Source organism: Vicugna pacos, chromosome 5, assembly GCF_048564905.1.
Source record: "Vicugna pacos chromosome 5, VicPac4, whole genome shotgun sequence".
Taxonomy (NCBI): domain Eukaryota; kingdom Metazoa; phylum Chordata; class Mammalia; order Artiodactyla; family Camelidae; genus Vicugna; species Vicugna pacos.
The window spans coordinates 28,971,068-28,987,610 of record NC_132991.1 but is presented as its reverse complement, the minus strand read 5'-3'; the positions used below and the strand labels follow the sequence as shown (position 1 = coordinate 28,987,610).

The 16,543-nt window shown below is 40.3% G+C and overlaps 1 protein-coding gene across 1 annotated transcript; it reads left to right on the top strand.

The window, feature by feature from the left end:
* The first annotated feature begins 2,817 nt into the window (after nucleotides 1-2,817).
* RBM43 (RNA binding motif protein 43) lies at nucleotides 2,818-13,893 on the top strand. The gene is made up of 4 exons (XM_072960952.1): nucleotides 2,818-3,225; nucleotides 7,413-7,623; nucleotides 10,003-10,088; nucleotides 10,889-13,893. The coding sequence occupies exons 1-4, from the start codon at nucleotides 3,223-3,225 to the stop codon at nucleotides 11,618-11,620; spliced, it is 1,032 nt and encodes a 343-aa protein (XP_072817053.1). The 5' UTR covers nucleotides 2,818-3,222; the 3' UTR covers nucleotides 11,621-13,893.
* The last annotated feature ends 2,650 nt before the right edge of the window (nucleotides 13,894-16,543 follow it).

Genomic DNA, 16,543 nt, shown 5'->3' with positions numbered 1-16,543 from the left:
ATATTAAAATGCTGGCAGAAATGAAGTGCTTTTAGAAAAAAGTCTAAACCTAAACCTATCCAGTGCTGCCTGCCATCTAAAATAAACAAAGAGAAAAGCTGAAAAAAAAAAAGGCTTGGTTTTGCTTTTGAAATTTTATTTTTAGGTATTCAAGTTGTTATGTTAATATCAAAAGTACTTATTACTCTCACATTTCTCTTTGGAATAAGAAATGGTGCCTAAAAACTGGGCAATTTATAATAAATCTTCATATTCACCATTTAAGGAAAAAAAAACTCTCATTGTGTCAGTTGTTCTTTGGAAATAATAAAATTATTTCAAGTTCCCCAATATATTAAGAAGAACAATTTAAAGACCTTATTTAATTTCAATTGGTACAGTCTCACTAGCACAGAGGGTGTCATATTTAGTCCGTGGCTGACTGCCAATCAGAAATAACTCTTTCCTGATATTTAGGACAAGGTTGGAAACAGTCACTTGTTTTGGGCAGTAAAATAGATAATTTCATTCGATTTTAAATTTTCATGATGGTTTTGATGAATGTTACTTATCCTAGAAAATTATACTTTTCCCTTGGTTTCCTTTCACCATTCCACCTATGTGATCTGACTAAAACTCAGAAATCAAGCATTGGCTCTCCTGCTTATTTCCAGTTTTAGAGATTTCACGGGAGGAAATGTGTCTTTGAAAATTTACCAGAAGATACTGTATTGACTATTTAACATCTTGCATATTACATTAGGAAGCCTTCAGTTGTGTGTCCAGCATGAAATAGCTCCAATTATTAATGTGTTTACGCTGTTGTTTACAATGATGTATCAATTTCTGGTGTACAGCACAATACTTCAGTCATATAGGAATATACATATATTTGTTTTCATATTCTTTTTCACCATAAGTTACTACAAGATACTGAATTCCCTGTGCTATACAGTATAAACTTGTTTCTCTATTTTATGTGTAGTAGTTAATATCTGCAAATCTTGAACTCCCTTATCCCCAATTTGCATTTCTTTAACAACTAATGATGTTGAGCATATTTTCATGTGCATATTATCCATTCAAGAATCTGCTTTGATAAAATGTCTATGCAATTTTTGTCCATTTTTAAATTGGGTTATCTTCTTATTTTTGAGTTGTAAGAGTTCTTTGTGTACTCTGAATACAAATCCCTATCAGATGTGTGATTTGCAAATATTTCCATGGTGTTCTTTTAATCTAGTGGTTTGGATATATTAGTCAGGGTCTGCTAGGTGATATTGCTGAAAAACATTCAGGAGCTTCAAAGTTTTATTTCTCATTCATGTAAATTCTGTTGTGGGTCCAGGCAACTCCCTCGTACAGCTGTGTTCTGTGTGCTGGCTCAGTGTCGCATGTTCCCTTCAATACATGCTTTTATGAGCACTAAGGCAGAGAGTACGTTGGAGACACTTGTGCTGGCAAGGAAATGCTTCCATCCACATATGAGACATGTCAGTTCTCACATTTCGTTGGCTGAATGAATCCTATGACTATGCCTAACATCAAAGAGAGAAGGGCAAGCCCGCCATGTGCCTGAATGAGAACAAAGACTGTTGGAGGGCAGTACTAATGTCTGAGAAAGGGGTGAATGCTATTCAGATGCAATAATAGGGTGACAGAATAACAGCTTGGGGGGGACAAATTTAGACTGGGTGATCAGAAACAGTGTCTTGGAAGAGGGCTCAAGGCTCCAAGGTTAAGTGAACTATCAAGGAGGAATCATCCAGGCCTAGAAGCCAGTCCATGAAAAGCCCCCTTAGTGAGGATGTAAATTTTATTCAAAGTGTAATGGGGAAACAATGAAGTGTTCAAACAGGGATCAAACCTGATTTGCATGAAAGAAACATCTTGGGTGTGGTATCCAGAATGAATTGAAGGGGAACAAGGCAGGATGCGGACTTGATCTGGATGGTGGAGATAAAGTGGAGAGAGTGTACGGTTTATAGGCTGTACTAACAGAGCAAAGGGAAAGAGGAATAAAGGAAGATGAGTCTTGAGTTTAAGCGTCTGGGTGGGTGGTAGTGCTACTATTAACTTGAGGGGGAAGAAAGAGAGGATAGTCCTGTTAAGCTTTACAGGCTTATCAGACATTCAAGTGGACATTTAAGTGTAGGAACCTGAAAATCAAATATAAGTCTGGGAATTACATACAGATTCACCTCATTCTGTTTTAAAATCTTCATAGCCTTGGGCCTTATAGACGTGCATCGGCCATATAATAAATAGTTCTATTCATAGTTTAACTGGGTGGATACTAGTTTTTTAAAAAATGTACTGTATTACATGCAACACACAATTAAAACTTACTTACGGTATCTTAATTCTACTTGGGCACTTAAGTTCAGTTCTGAAAGTGGCGTTACTAAGTCTAAGGATACATGTATTTTTACCTCTTTTTGTACTTTACATTATTGAGAGGGGCCCAAATCCTTAGAAATGTTTGCACCTATCTACGCTTGCAGCAACATTGACGCTTCCTTACACTCTGGCTAACACTGGGTGTTATCACACTTAAAATTTTTCTCCAATCTAATTGTGGAAGAAAGAGATCCTGTTATGATTTCAATTTGTATTTCTTAGGAGTGGAATTAAACTTCTGCGTATTAGCCAGCCATTTGGCTTTCTTACTCAGTCACTTTTTGACTGGCGCTATGTATGTAGATTCCCTGTGTCCCCGTAGACGCTAAGCTTAGGAGTCGCCCACGGTGTGCGGGCTCTTTTGGTACGGGACGTGCGCCTTTCATCCTGTGCCCTGCGCACCGGGCCATTGGGCTGGGCTGGGCTGGGCAGGTGGCAAGAGAAGAAGCAAGTGTGGTGTGGTGAGACGACCAGCGGGGCGATTACGAGGGCGCAGGAAGACGGGCCCAGAGTCCACTGCGCACAGGACCCACGCAGCCCCGGGAGAATCCCCACAGTCCCGCCGGGCAGCCCCGCCGGCCTCTCTCCAGGGAGGTTTCCAAAGTTGCGAAACTACCGAGGGCGTTCTGGCAGCAGCCGTCCTGTGGCCGCGTTCCCACCCCGAGGCCCCGAGGCCTCAGAACTGCGAGGTCGGATTTGGGGGCCGCCCTCTTCTCGCGTCGTTTTCGAACGAGCGGGAACGGAAAATCGAAACCAAAACCTGCCCGCCGGTCACCGCCCCGCCGCCCGCGCTCCGCTAGCTCAGGGCCCCGCCGGCCGCCGAAGGCGCGTCTCTCCTCCGCCATGGCAAGTTGATTCTGCTTTGGGTTTTGCGGGGCGGAGTGGTCCCCACCCCGTCGCCACGGTCCCCCAGAAGGCCAGTGAACCAGGCGGGGCGGGCTAGAGTGCGGGGTGACCCCGGGCTGCGCGGGAGGGATCCCGGAGGCAAACCCCGCCCTGTCTTCCTGCACCTGCCCGGGTGGCAGTTTCGCGCTCCCGACATGCCCTCTGCGAGAGAACTGCCCAAGGCATGCGTCACCGCGGCCACCTCCCGCATCCAGGGACATAGCTGTTTCATCCAGGAGTGGCCTCGCCGCCAGTGTTACAGCTTAATTGTTGTCCTCCCATGCTGTGGGGGACTGGAGCGGAATTGCCCAGAAATGAAGGCCAGTTTCCTTTTGAAAAGGGCCAGCAGGAAGGAGTCGAGCCAAGGACACAAGTTAGGAAAGCAACCTGATGTCTACATTAGCGGGAATTCTTCTCTCTTGTGGCCTTAGTTCTTTCTCTAGACACAAAGGGCTCTGTGTTGTCACCATCTGTGCTGCCTAGCAAGAACAGTTAGCAAACTTAAGGTTTAGCCTGCCAGGTTTTTTCCATCAGACGCCTGAAAGCAGTGGCCTAGCCTTCAATTCCTGGTAAGAAATACTAGGGTTCCGGAAATGCCAAAGCAGTGGTGAGATTCAAGTGCGATTTTGTTTACCGGTGGCAGTAAAGGCAACTTGAATGAAAATCAACAACTGATTTGGAGAAAAGAAATGTAAGCGAACGCAGTGAATTTAATTATTGCCTCCCAAGTGCTTTATTTACAAAAATAAACTCACAGTTTTAAATCTTTTTGCTTTCTGATACGATGGTTAAAAGTTTCTTAAAATGTTATCACTGATACGGGGAAAATGCCATCACCTTAATACTTCTGGCCAAAATGCTGCTCTTGTTCCCAAATCATGTATCTCCACGTGGTAGCTCTTGAAAAGGCGATCTCCAAGATATCCCTTTTCTTCTTAATCATAAAGAGATTAATAGCCGTCAAGACAAATTTTCTTTAATGTCAAAGGTAAATGTAGACACTTGAATAAAGAAATACGGCATTAGAATTGATGAGAGCAGAGGTGGAGTAAGATTTTCTGAGTTTAAATTGATTGAAAGTTTTTGTTTGACATTGGTGAAGAACAAAAAGGAAGCTAATTTACTAGCCACTTACCCATTGAGGCTGATGTGGACTGTTTTATAGTAAAATCAAGAGAAATCTCCTGTGAAATAAAATTCCCTGAAAGTTTGAGAAATTGGTCACTTTTTCCTCTTCTAGAAGGAACTATTTTGGGATAATTACATCTTACCACTTGGCGCTAGGATAGAGGAATGCGTTTATATATTTTTACTATTTCCTCTGCAATCTGGTTGTCCCTGAATATTTTAAGAACCTCTGTTTTCTTCCATTAAAACTACCTCCCGTAACAAATAGTCAAGAATTATTCTGAGTTTCTTTTTCAGGAGACATTACCTTTGCTTTATATGTCTCACCATGAGCCGTTTTCATCCTCCACACCTCTGTCCCTTTGCTTTTGCTGTGAACCCTTTTTTGCATTTTTAATTCAGTTTGACCATTAATTAAAATTAAAATTGAACCTTCAGCCTTCAAGGTCTCTCATAAAGCCTTTTTTGACTGCTTTTGCCAGAATTAATCTTGCTTCCTAATCCTGAATGGCTTTTATTATGTATTTTAGCATTTTATTGTGAGTGGTCTTGTATCCTTCTAAGATTGTTAGGTGTTGGTCTGTTTTCTCTCGTAGAGAAATAGACCCTCCCTCTTTTTGTTCCTACCTAGCTGTGTTGCAATTTTTGTATGTATCTGCCTCTCTCTCACCCATAAGGTAAAGATCCCTTTTTTGTGTCCTTAGGCCCATCCAGGTTCCCGACAGATAATAAATGCTCAGTAAATCTTTATGGTGGAACTGAATTTCAGGGCAAAGGATGTGTTTTATATCTTTGTATGTGTCATCTTGGGTACCCAGCATATTGCCAGGTATAGAACACATGCTTAATTAATACTGTGTTAATTGATCGACTAATTGACAAGATACTGTTTAATCTAAGAAATACAGGTACATTTTTGCCACTTTAATAATTACCAGCTGAAATATCAAGGAGATGTTAAGAGAGTGCATATCCTGGGGGTGGTGATCATTGACTTTGGTCATTTTCTATTGAATTCTTGCTGTGATAAATGAAAATGTCAATCAGGTAACCTCTGCCTTCTCCCACCTTTCAAGTTTGAAAGTTTTAATAGTATTTTAAATTCTCTGAGGTGGGAGATGGGGATAGCTCAGTGGTAGAGTGTGCGCTTAGCATGCATGAGGTCCTGGGTTCAATCCCCAGTCCCCCTATCAAAACAAACAAATAAACAAACCTAAAAAAGTAAGTAAATAAATTCTCCGAGGGACTATTTTTGTAACTTTCCTAATATACTTAAAATTTGATAGGATTACATGATTTCTGTAATTTAAGTGTAGGTTTTTCTTTCCATCTTTTTTCTCAGCTTCTTGTTAAGTTTGCCTTTATTCTTACACTGACGGGGTTGAATGTTTCCATTTTATTCTGTAATCATATTTAAGTCTTTGATAGTTTAAAGATTTAACAGAATTAGTCTAAAAGTTAAAAACCAATGAGAGCATTTACATTATTATGCAAACAGTACATAGTGTTTACAGCGGGGACTAATGGTGTGCTGCGATTACTTGTTCTTCTTTTGGCCCAGTGTTGTGTGTATTTTTCCATTTTCCACTTACAGAAAAATGTTCCTCACAGCTGTGTCAAATAGATTTTCTTCTTCTTTGGTGCTCCATGATTTACTCCAAACATGCCACACTTTAATTTGCTTGAGATCTTTAGGCTGGGGCCCCTTCAAAGGCTAGAATGTGGGGGAATGTGCTCTGGGGTGCCAGCATCCATACTAGCAGGTCACCTTCTCCCGAGAGCTCATTCAGTTTTGTTTTGCCACTAGCCTCTCAACTGATCTTTCTGTTTGTGGTCCTTTTTTTCATTTCTGAGGTTCTGCACGAAGGTGGTCACCTTTCCACTGTAGCCCTCTTTTCATTATTCTTCATTCCCCATCTTATCCGTCCACGTACTACTATGTATTTTCAGTCTTCAAGAAACTTGTTAAAATTTCTCCTATGCCAATGGCTCCCTTTAACTGGGTTTATTCTCTTTTTATCCTTTTACTTGCATTTTAAGGTGCTCTTGGGATGGATGGGACATTGTGTGTGTGCTTAGACTGTCTTCTTGACCTGAGAGTAAGTAGTTTGCCTATCCCCAGTGAGGTCCTACTCTGAGTATGTGTACAGAGTCCTCTGAACTGAAAACCCGAAACATCTTCGTGATCTGTTAACCATGACTTGGGCCCATGAGACATCCTGTCCTCCTGGGGATAATTTAGGATAGATTATGTCTGAGCTCTGGTGTGGTCTGGATGGACTCCTCATATAAGCATTGGGAGAAGTTGGCAGGTCCACTTCCCTAAGTGGCCTGGGAACAAATTAAACGGTAATACAAAAAGTTCGCAGAGAGTGAGCCCAGGGGAGGATCTACTTGCAGTTGGTACTCTGTGCCCAGGGTCTGCAATAGCATGTGCTCCCAGAGGTTGAGTTCTGTCTCAGAAATGTGCTGAAGGGCAGGATTTACTTCACTGCGGCCCAAATATTCTTGCCAGGGTTTTATTTTTTTATGGTGACTTTTTCCTAATTTTGGAAAAACAACAACAACAACAACAAACAATAACAAAACCAGAATGTGTTTCTTATTGGCTTACATACTTTTGACTCTATAATTAAGGAAATACACAGCCAACTCCAAAATACCAAGTTTGATGGTTAGCTTGACTTCTTTAAATTTCAATTTTTTAAATTTATATCTCTTAATCTTTTCCTTGTGATTATAACTATTTTTAGATTTTCTAAAATCAGACAAATATTAATCAACGTTTTCCACTTATTAAAAAAAGGTTCACTTTTTACATTTTAACTCTCAAATTCATATAGAGAGTTTATATTGGTATATGGAGTGAGGCAAGGATCTATCCTTAATATTTTTTTCAAGTATCTAATCAGTTGCAAGAGCACCTTTACTGAATAATACAGCCTTTCCCACTGGTGTGTGATGTTTGTGTTAAGTAGAATCTTATATATTTAAAGAGAATCCTTCTATTTCTTTTGCAGGCATCAGTTTTGAAGGTTAGGGAATCCAAAGCTTCTGAAAGAACAATTGTAGTTACTGGTCTTCCAGTTGGTTTTGTTAATGATCAGTTACTGACCACATTACTGAAGATTCACTTCCAAGATATTGAGAATAAGGGTGGAGTTGTTGAAGATGTGATGTATCCAACAAGAACCAAGGGTGTTGCATATGTAACATTCAAAGAAAAAGCAGGTATTTCCAAGTCAAATTTTTCTAATCTTAGAAATACTTTTGTAGTTAAATTGAAAATTGAATTTCATTAAGATAATTCGTGGGATTGGTAGATTTAAAGTAGATTTATTAAAGAATAATTATCCTATTGTTGAATATAAAAGTGGCACAGTATTGCATTAGCAAGAATATATGTGAAAATGGCTTATGATAGAGTTGTCAGTAACTGGCAAATTCTTAAAGACTTTTTTTCTTTCTATTTTTAAATGCATCTATATCTGGGGATAAAAGTAATAAATTTTATTCTAGAAAACTTGTAAAATATAGGAAAACTCCCTATAAAAGTTATCTATAGTCTCACAGGATAAATACTCTGGGAATTTTGAGGTGGCTTCAGCAGTATTGTGCAATTTGCTTCTTTTTGTTCAAACCAACCAATGGGTATTCTCACATAGTGTCTGCTTTATTACTGGGAAAGATGGACTGGAGAAATATGGCTTGGATCTGAGATCACATTGAGCCGTTCTGTTCCCCACCCCACTGACACAGGTGAGGAAGGTCTGCAGAGTTTATTCACCCCTCCAGCCTCATGGAGTGGGCAGCCTTCTTTACAGCTCAGTGGCTGGTAGGATACGTTGCCAGAGAAAGACGAGCCTCCATGCCAGCCTCTTGGGGGTCAAAGTACCACATATGAGTAGGAGCAGCAGAGACCTCACTCTGAGTGAGGGCAGACAGAGTCCAGAGAGACCAAGAGACTGTGGATTGTCAGTCCCTTTCTCTCTCACCATTAGTTACTTCATTCCTTCTCAGTAGTGATGTTCAGGTAAGGGATGGTGGGAAGGGCCCCTTATTATTTCTCTAAGGAGGAACATAGTGTTGTTGGAAGTTAATAATTTTATAAGTTGAATTGATAGCTCAGAGAGAGAAAGAGAGGGCTGATTTTTTCATTTATTCACAAATTTTTATCGAGGGCGTACTATTTGTCCGGTACCATTGTAGTCCTCGAGGATACAGCAATGAATGAAGTAGGCGAAGTATTTTCTTTCATGAAGCATTTTGTAGGGGTGGACAAATAAACAAGATAATAAACGAATACATAATTATGTTGGGGGCTTTATTTATTTGTACGTTTATATATTGCTTTTATATTTATATATATATTAATACATAATATAGTGCTGTGAAAAAATATAAAGTAGAATAGGAAGATGGAATGTGGTGGACAGTGCTCCTTTAGATGGACTGGGCAGGGAAGTACTCTGTTTAGGAGACATCTGAACAGAGACTTGAATGAGGTAAGGAATGACTCATGCAGAGAAGGGGGAAGAAAACTCTAGGCCAAGGGAAGGACTGGGAAAAGTTCCCTGAGGTAGCATGCTGAGTGTTTTGAAGAACAGCAAGGAGGCGGATGTGACTGGAGTGGAAAGAGCAAGGGGGAGAGACTGGGAGATGTGGTTAGTCGGGTAGCTGGGACCAGTTTATGTTAAGTGGTGTATAGGTCAAGACTAGGTGTCTGGATTTTACTCTGAGTGAGATGGGAAGCCATTAGGGGGTTTTGGGCAGAGGGCTGACCAAATGTGACTGCTTTTCTTAGATGATCCATCTGGCAGCCGGGTGGAGAATAAGAGCTACTAGTCATTGCTGGTTTTGACTAGAGTGGTAGCAGGGCAGGTGATTGAAAACTGATGGATGTCCCGAATTTATTGATGGAATAGGTGTTATTTTCCGAGATGCAGAACACTGGAGGAAGAGTACTTTTGGAAGGAACTAGTTATCAGGAGTTGAATTCTGGTCATTGAGATGTCTATTTGGACAATACAGTAGAGATTTCCATGGACAGAAGGGAGAAAGGTTGAGGCTGAAGATAAGATAAAACTTTGGAGGAGACACATAGAGAAATGGTATATAAAGCTGTGGAAATTGTTGAGAACACCCAGCGGGTGGGTTTTGCAAAGTTTTGCAAAGTTTAGCAAAGAGGTATGAAGCCTGAAGCAGGGGGCCTGCCAACATTTAGAGAATGAGAAGAGAAGGAGATTAGCAAAGGAGTCTGAGCACGTCAGCCAGTGAACTAGAGGAAAACCAGGACAGTGTGGTATCCTGGGTTCTGGAAGGTGAAGTATCCTCATGACCATAATGAACAGAGTGGGAGATTTACTTTTAGGTGTTCTTTATGTATATATGTATATATGTGTGTGTGTGTATATATATATATATATATATATATAAAATTTAATGTGTTAAAGTAGAAGGAAAAACTATTTAAATGTTGAATTTAGAGGAAAAACAGAAAAAAATCTTAGGTATTCTAAAAGACTTGATCATCCCTATTATTATTATTAATGAAAATAAATATTAGAGTATTATGCCACAGAGATTTCTGATGCCCCTGTTTCAAATTAGTTGCAGAGAACGTGGTCAGAAAAAAACACTGTCTAGCAGAGAAGGTTGGACCTGCTCAACTCACAGTCTCTCATTTTGGTGAAAAGGTAGGTGTGATGCTGAAGGCATGCTGATCATCTAGATCTTGTTTCTTCTGCAAAGTGTCCCCTGTACCTAGGAGACACAAAGCACTCACCCCAAGACTTCTAGGAAAGAAAATGCAAACTCCTTAACCTGAGTCAGTGTTAAAGGCTGAACCTGTGTCTTGAAATGTTTTAGTTATTGCCTAGTCAGTTTCTGTTTCTATATGAGCCTCTTGATGCTTTTAAGGTGACAGTGAGCTTTTATGTTATCATGGATGATGTCAGGTGTCTACCTAAAGACATACTCTGTAGGGGAAACAACCCGATTAGGATGAACATTTAAAAGGAGCTTTGAAGAAACAGGAAAGGTGGAAATGAGAGCAAAAAGTAAAATCCAAAGCATTGGTTTAAACCTTTATTCTGTAAGAAAGCTAGGGTTCTGTGCAGCCATCTGATGAACTTCAGACTTGGAGGGCTCTCTGCGGAGACCCCTATCCCCAGAGCAGAACCAGAACAGTGTGTATTTATCGGTTCTGCCTAAGAATTTGCTTCAGTAAAGCATTCTGCTTCTAAAAAATATGTGATCACTTCTGTTTTAGGGAATACAGAGAGGGACTGTGACTCCCAAGCTGAACATTGTGGTCTTGATGGGGTTGTGGGGTCCCTTTGACAGGCGGCCATGGCGCAAGAAGCCAGTCTGTGCTAGGCAGTTGGGGCCTGGTTTAGGGTGGCTGCTGAGGAGACAGAAAATGGTGGGAAAAGAATGTGTTTATAAAGTCTGCTCCACTAGGTGGTGCTGTTTTAATTTCTCTATTTAATTTTAGGTCTTCAGCTCTGTACATGCTGTCCTTGATCTTTCTGTTTTTCGGAGTCAAGTCCGTCTAGAAAACCTGGTAATGGACCTTAAAAGGGAAATCTCAACCTTAGGCTTCAGTCCTTTGGGACCCAATGGAAGAATCTCTGTTCAAGGATCATTTCTGGCTATCAAGAAGCTCAAAGAACTTTTGCTATTAAAAGTAAGTTCTCTTTTAGAAAAAAACAGGAGTGCACAGAGCCCAAGAGGGAGTATGCAGAGAAGCAGTCACTCTTTAAAGTCACTCGGGTCATCAATACCTGAGACTCTGAGGAGTGGAGAAAGTCTTGTTCTCGACACAGATGTTTTCCTTTACCTGAAAAACAAGAGTGGATTTTATGAAAGCACATTGAAAAAATTTCATGTTCAATGTCAAGAGAGAGTGGATGGTGACATTACCACAGTTTGTATAAAGAATGTTCAAGATAGGTCTCAGCCAAACAAGGCAAAACAGGTAAAAGAACTCATTGAGAAGTATTCACATGCTCTTTCCTTTGAGCTTAGAAAGGAGACATTTATTTTGGAAGGAAAGGAACATAGAGAGAAAAGAAATATTAAGCTGGCATGTGAACAAGTAAGTTCGAGGTGCCTTCAGGTTCTGGTTAATTTTTATGAGACACACATTGATGTTATAGGATCTTCTTCTGACATATACTTGTTTAAAAAAGAGGTCATGAAGTTAACAAGGCAAAAAGTTAGGTAATAAAATGTCAACAATGGTAACAATAATGGCTACTGCTTTCCCTCACATGGTGATGCCATGTGTGATGCTGGCTTTACCTACATTTTCTTATTTAATTCTTTCATTGTAGGCATTGCTATCCTCATGTTAAAGGATTTAAGGAGGTTAAAACACTTGTTTGAAGTTACTCAGCTGGCAAAAAGTGGGGCTAGAGAAAAACCCATTCTATCTGACTACAAAGATAATATCTAAGGCATAAAACTTCGAAAAAAAGAAACTCACTAAATTTTGGGGAAACCTCACTTTTTCTGCAACCCCAAAAGTCTTAGAAAAAGGGGTAGCTTTAATTCCAACATGTGAGAAGGCAGATGATTATTATAATGTCATTTCCAATTTCTTAACATTTACAAAGTGCGTTCACTCCAAATAATTAGAATGCTGGCAAAACTCACTTGAGAAGCTACTTGGATGGTAAATGTTTCTGATGCAGGTAGTCCTTACTTGACTAAATCTCATTATACTGGGCGTTTGGGACATTTTTACTGCTGCTTACTTAGCCTAAGTGCTTACATAAAATGTTGGTTCTTCTGTTAGAGTTATGAAGGAAGTATAGTGTCTTTATAATTGTATTGTTAAAGTAATATCATTTCAAGAATAAGATCACAGACCATAAGAATAACAGCAAACACTTAGTTGCCAGGCATAATTTTAAGTGCGTTGCATGTCTTTACTCAGTCCTGACAGCAGCCCTGTGAGGTCGGTGCTGTCTTTGTCCCCTTCCACAGGTGAGGAAACTGAAGCCTAGTGATGTAGTGTACCTTGCCTGTGCTCTTGGTTACTGAACTGTGCTTCTCCCATTCATAGTCTCCCATGGTTCTACTTAAACACTTCAGAAGTGTTTGCTTAAAGATGACAGAAGGATTTGAAAATGCCTTCCTGAAGAAGGGGAGCCAGATCTTGTCATTTGATGATCTCTGACAGCCCTGCATTTGACTCTGGATTAAGCCAGTGTTAAGTAACCAGGGCATTGCAGAGAACCTCCTAGGATAATAAAATGTGTATCTCTTGCTCTTATCTGAGTAAGCAAACATGGTTATGATGATTTGAACTATTTTTATCAGTAGAAAAGGATAAGAAAAGTCTCTCTCTGTGTTCATCTTTCTTAGGCATCTAAATCCCAGATATGTAAATGATTTCCATTTCTTTAAATATGTTATTTCATTTCTGTATGAGTAAACATTCTGTCATGCGAAACTTCTGTTTATATCAAGTGCCCAATAACGTATCTTTAAAATCTTTGATTTTCATTTGCTTCTAGTGGTTTGTCTCAGTCTGTGTCCAATCAGGAGAGAGAAGGCACACAGTCATTTGAACAGGGAAAGTTTAATATAAAGAATTGTTAACCATGACAGGAGATTGGAATAGTGAGGGATTGGCTAGTAAGACATAGAAAGAACTCTGCCACATACAGGAATAACAGATATAAGGAGTAGTTAGATAGAGCACCCTGCACCCCAGGACTGAAATCCAGACTTTGCTGGAAGAGTTGTGCCAGGGGAGCCTGCCGGAAGTCCATCCTCTAGGGTGCCGGAGGAGTCCGTTCACGGGTGTCTCACCAGGGGCCTCCATTACAACCTGCCCAGGGGGGTTGCTGCGGGGAACTGCTGGTGGCTGGGAGCTGCTGGCCAGTGTGTACCACAGGCACTGAGTGCTGGGGGCGTCTCGTGTGTGGGGGCTGGACACTGGAGCAGCTGACCACGCTGCACCAGCCTGACGCGCTGAGGAAGTGGGTATTCCGCCTCGGAGCTGGATTCCAAGGAGCCTCCCGGCTGAACACACGGAAGCAGGAACAAGGCTCTTTCCTCCAGCAATGCCTCTCCAGCGCCCTCTACTGGGAAAGCTTAACATTCCTGTCAGCTACAAAGGAAAAATGTGTTAAAAGGACCCAGATTTGTTTTTAATGAGTAGGCAAATAGGATGAATTTAAAGCTGAGTCAATAAAATGGCAACTGGCGGAGTTCTATTTGATACCTGCCGAGGCTTTTCATTATTACCACAAATTTAATACCAATAAAATAATCTTTCAACAAAGAGCTGGATCCGAATAGTGGGGCTCATTCCTTGACTGGATAGACACTAAATGCTAATTGATTTACAGGTATGAATATAACATCTTCTGCTCGAGAAGACTGTGTATTTCAGGTGTTTTACACACTGCTGTCTCTCTTTATAATATGCAAGTTGTGTAGCCAGTTTCTATCCTTAATAAAAACTGACATTTTAAAATTTTCAAAGTGGGAGTAGTGATTTTTATTAAAATTTATTTTTGAAGGTTACTGATGCCCAGGAAGGTGATGTGAATTCTGTCCTGTTGCCAAGCCTAAGCCCTGTGGTATGTCTGCCACTAGGAGAAAAACCTATCATTTAATTAGTCAGTTGATACTTTTCAAAGAGACTGCAGGTGGTGAAGAGAGCCATTATAAAGTTAAAAAAGAATATGTAGTAGGAGTTTCACCTCATGATGAACAAAGGAAAAGGTTGGGAGAAAAGGCTCTGCAGCATTTGGGTAAGGCACTCATTCAGGGATTTTTGTTGAGCTCATCTGGATTTCAGAGACTGCAGTGGATGGAAGACAGGTGTTCACTGACTCCTTAGAAGTCAATGTCTAGTCTGGCAGAGGAGGCAGGCAAACCAGCCATTACAATAGCGCTTGCCATAAAAGTACTTGGGGGTAGAGTTGAGGGTCAATTCTTACCCAGGATACGTTAGTCATTTCCAAATCATTAGCATAGTTCTCATAGGAAAAAATAATAAGCATGCTTTAAAGTTTTACTTACCTGTTTATTGAGGTGTAAACTAGCAGAATGACAAAATGTTTCAAAGAGAACATAAGAAATCTATTTTTGGTTTTTTTTTTTTAGGGAGGTAGGGAGGTAATTAGGTTTTTATTTATTTTTGGTGGAAGTACCAGGGATTGAACCCAGGACTTTGCGCATACTAGGCAAACACTACCATTGAGTTATACCCTCCCCCCTCGAGAACATAAGAAATGGAATTAAAAAGTCAGTAGGAAAAAGCATGTTAGTAAAAACTGCTAAATTAGAAACAACTTGTTAGTGTCCTAGGTGCTATAAAGCTGCTTTGGATGGTTATTTTCTCTGCTAAGACAGAAAAGAAAATGATCACACTTTATCTGTTTTTTAAGAAGTTAAACTTCTAATTTTACAGAGCTATAAAATGTCATTGCTCTAATCAATTGTGATATTAAGTGAAATGAACTTATATTCCTCAAAAGAGATGATCCACAAGTGGGCTTATTAGAGCTTGACATTAAAAGTCATAAAGTTATTTTTTGCCTTATTTCTGTGTTTTGAGTGATTTTCTTTAACAAGTGTCAGTAGCAGCTCTCAGAGGCTGAGAGCAGGTGGATGGGTGTGAGCCCAATGAGAGGACGAGGAGGGAGGGCAGGCCGGCATCTGGTTTGGTAGATGGATGCCAAGTTTAGGGATGGCTGAATTTCGACAGCTTAGTTTTTACGACTTTGGTGGACAAGACTCCTTGATTTCTCGATAGAGGAAACTCATACAATGGTGTAGAGGGAAGGAAAAGTCAAATTTGTTTTATGAGTTTCTCCATATAGACCACGTTAGTGACAATGTATGCAGTTTCCAAAAGACAGCAATTTAAGGAATCTAACTATCTTGCCAAGATTTTGTTACTCTAGGACAATTTCCTGGTATAAATACCGGCTTAGGAAAATAAAAACCTTTTCAACTTAAGTGGGCTTTCTTCCATATTCTCCACTTACCCCTTCTCTCTCATCTTTCGCCTCTTCCAAATGGAGTGATTCTGAGAAAGTTCCTTGCCCCTCTATTAAGCCACCAGCCTTGTGGTAATTTGTTCTGGCAGCCCTAGGAAACTAATACACACAGCTTTCTTTCAACAAATTCCTGGGACCCTCTGATTCTTGCATCTGGTTCTGTGTGTGGGACCCCGTTGTATGCTCGATATGCCCCTCTCCTTGACAGCATTTCCCAGTACGTTTCTTTTGTTGGTGTCTCGTCTTCCTTTCTCACTGCATGGTGGTCTCCTTGAGAGCAGGAATTTTGTCTTTTTTCTACTCTATTTATCCCCTGTTTATAACTGCCTGGCACATAGTAGGCATTCCACAAGTATTATGAAACATAGGAACACTTTTTGTGCTCCCCACAGAATTTAGTACAGGATTTTGTGCTGAAATAAGCATCTTATAAATGTGTGTTCATTGGTCCAGGAATTTTCTGTCTTTTTATATAGTTCTCCCACTTGCCAACATCATAAAACTAATATTAATCTCGTACCTTCTCTTTAGAATGTGTCCTCACTTGGCACTTGAGTCATTTCCTCCGAAGTAGGAAATTCTGGCAAGACAAACTCAAGCAGGTTGGCCAGTTATCACCCTGGCAGGAGGGCACTGGGCGTGTTCCCTGAACTCCCTCCGTTTGCCTAGTTCCTGACTAGGTTTCAACAGTGAGACAAAAGTCCCTTGTGATTTAATTAGATAGTTACGAAGATTCACTGGGTCTGTATGCTGATGCTTGGTTACTGTCAGCTATAGGAGGCCACTGGGGAAATCTCTGTCCATAGTCCATTATGGACATTAATGCCTGAGATATTTAAACATTTAATCTGTAGAAAGTACTACATAGCATGTGTAAGTCTGTTAAGACTAGCCTGCAGTTCACTGTATTTCTGGCAATGCTGAGAAAAGCCATAGGATTAGAATATGCCTCCTTTTGATTTTCCAAGAAATTCAGTATTGGAGGAAATTAGTCTAATAAATATTTTACTGATTTAGATACTGTAAAAGGATTACCTTAAAGGATGGGGACTTTTAGGGATTGAATGGGAAGAGGTAAATAGAATATAAGAGGTTCTTTTTGCTGCTGTTGGGGAAATTTGTTT

What these genes read in the sequence shown, in the direction of transcription:
- RBM43 (XM_072960952.1), top strand. An exon ending in AACATTCAAAGAAAAAGCAG is followed by an intron (nt 7,624 to 10,002) that starts GTATTTCCAAGT and finishes GTTTCAAATTAG; the next exon opens with TTGCAGAGAACGTGGTCAGA. An exon ending in TCTCTCATTTTGGTGAAAAG is followed by an intron (nt 10,089 to 10,888) that starts GTAGGTGTGATG and finishes ATTTAATTTTAG; the next exon opens with GTCTTCAGCTCTGTACATGC.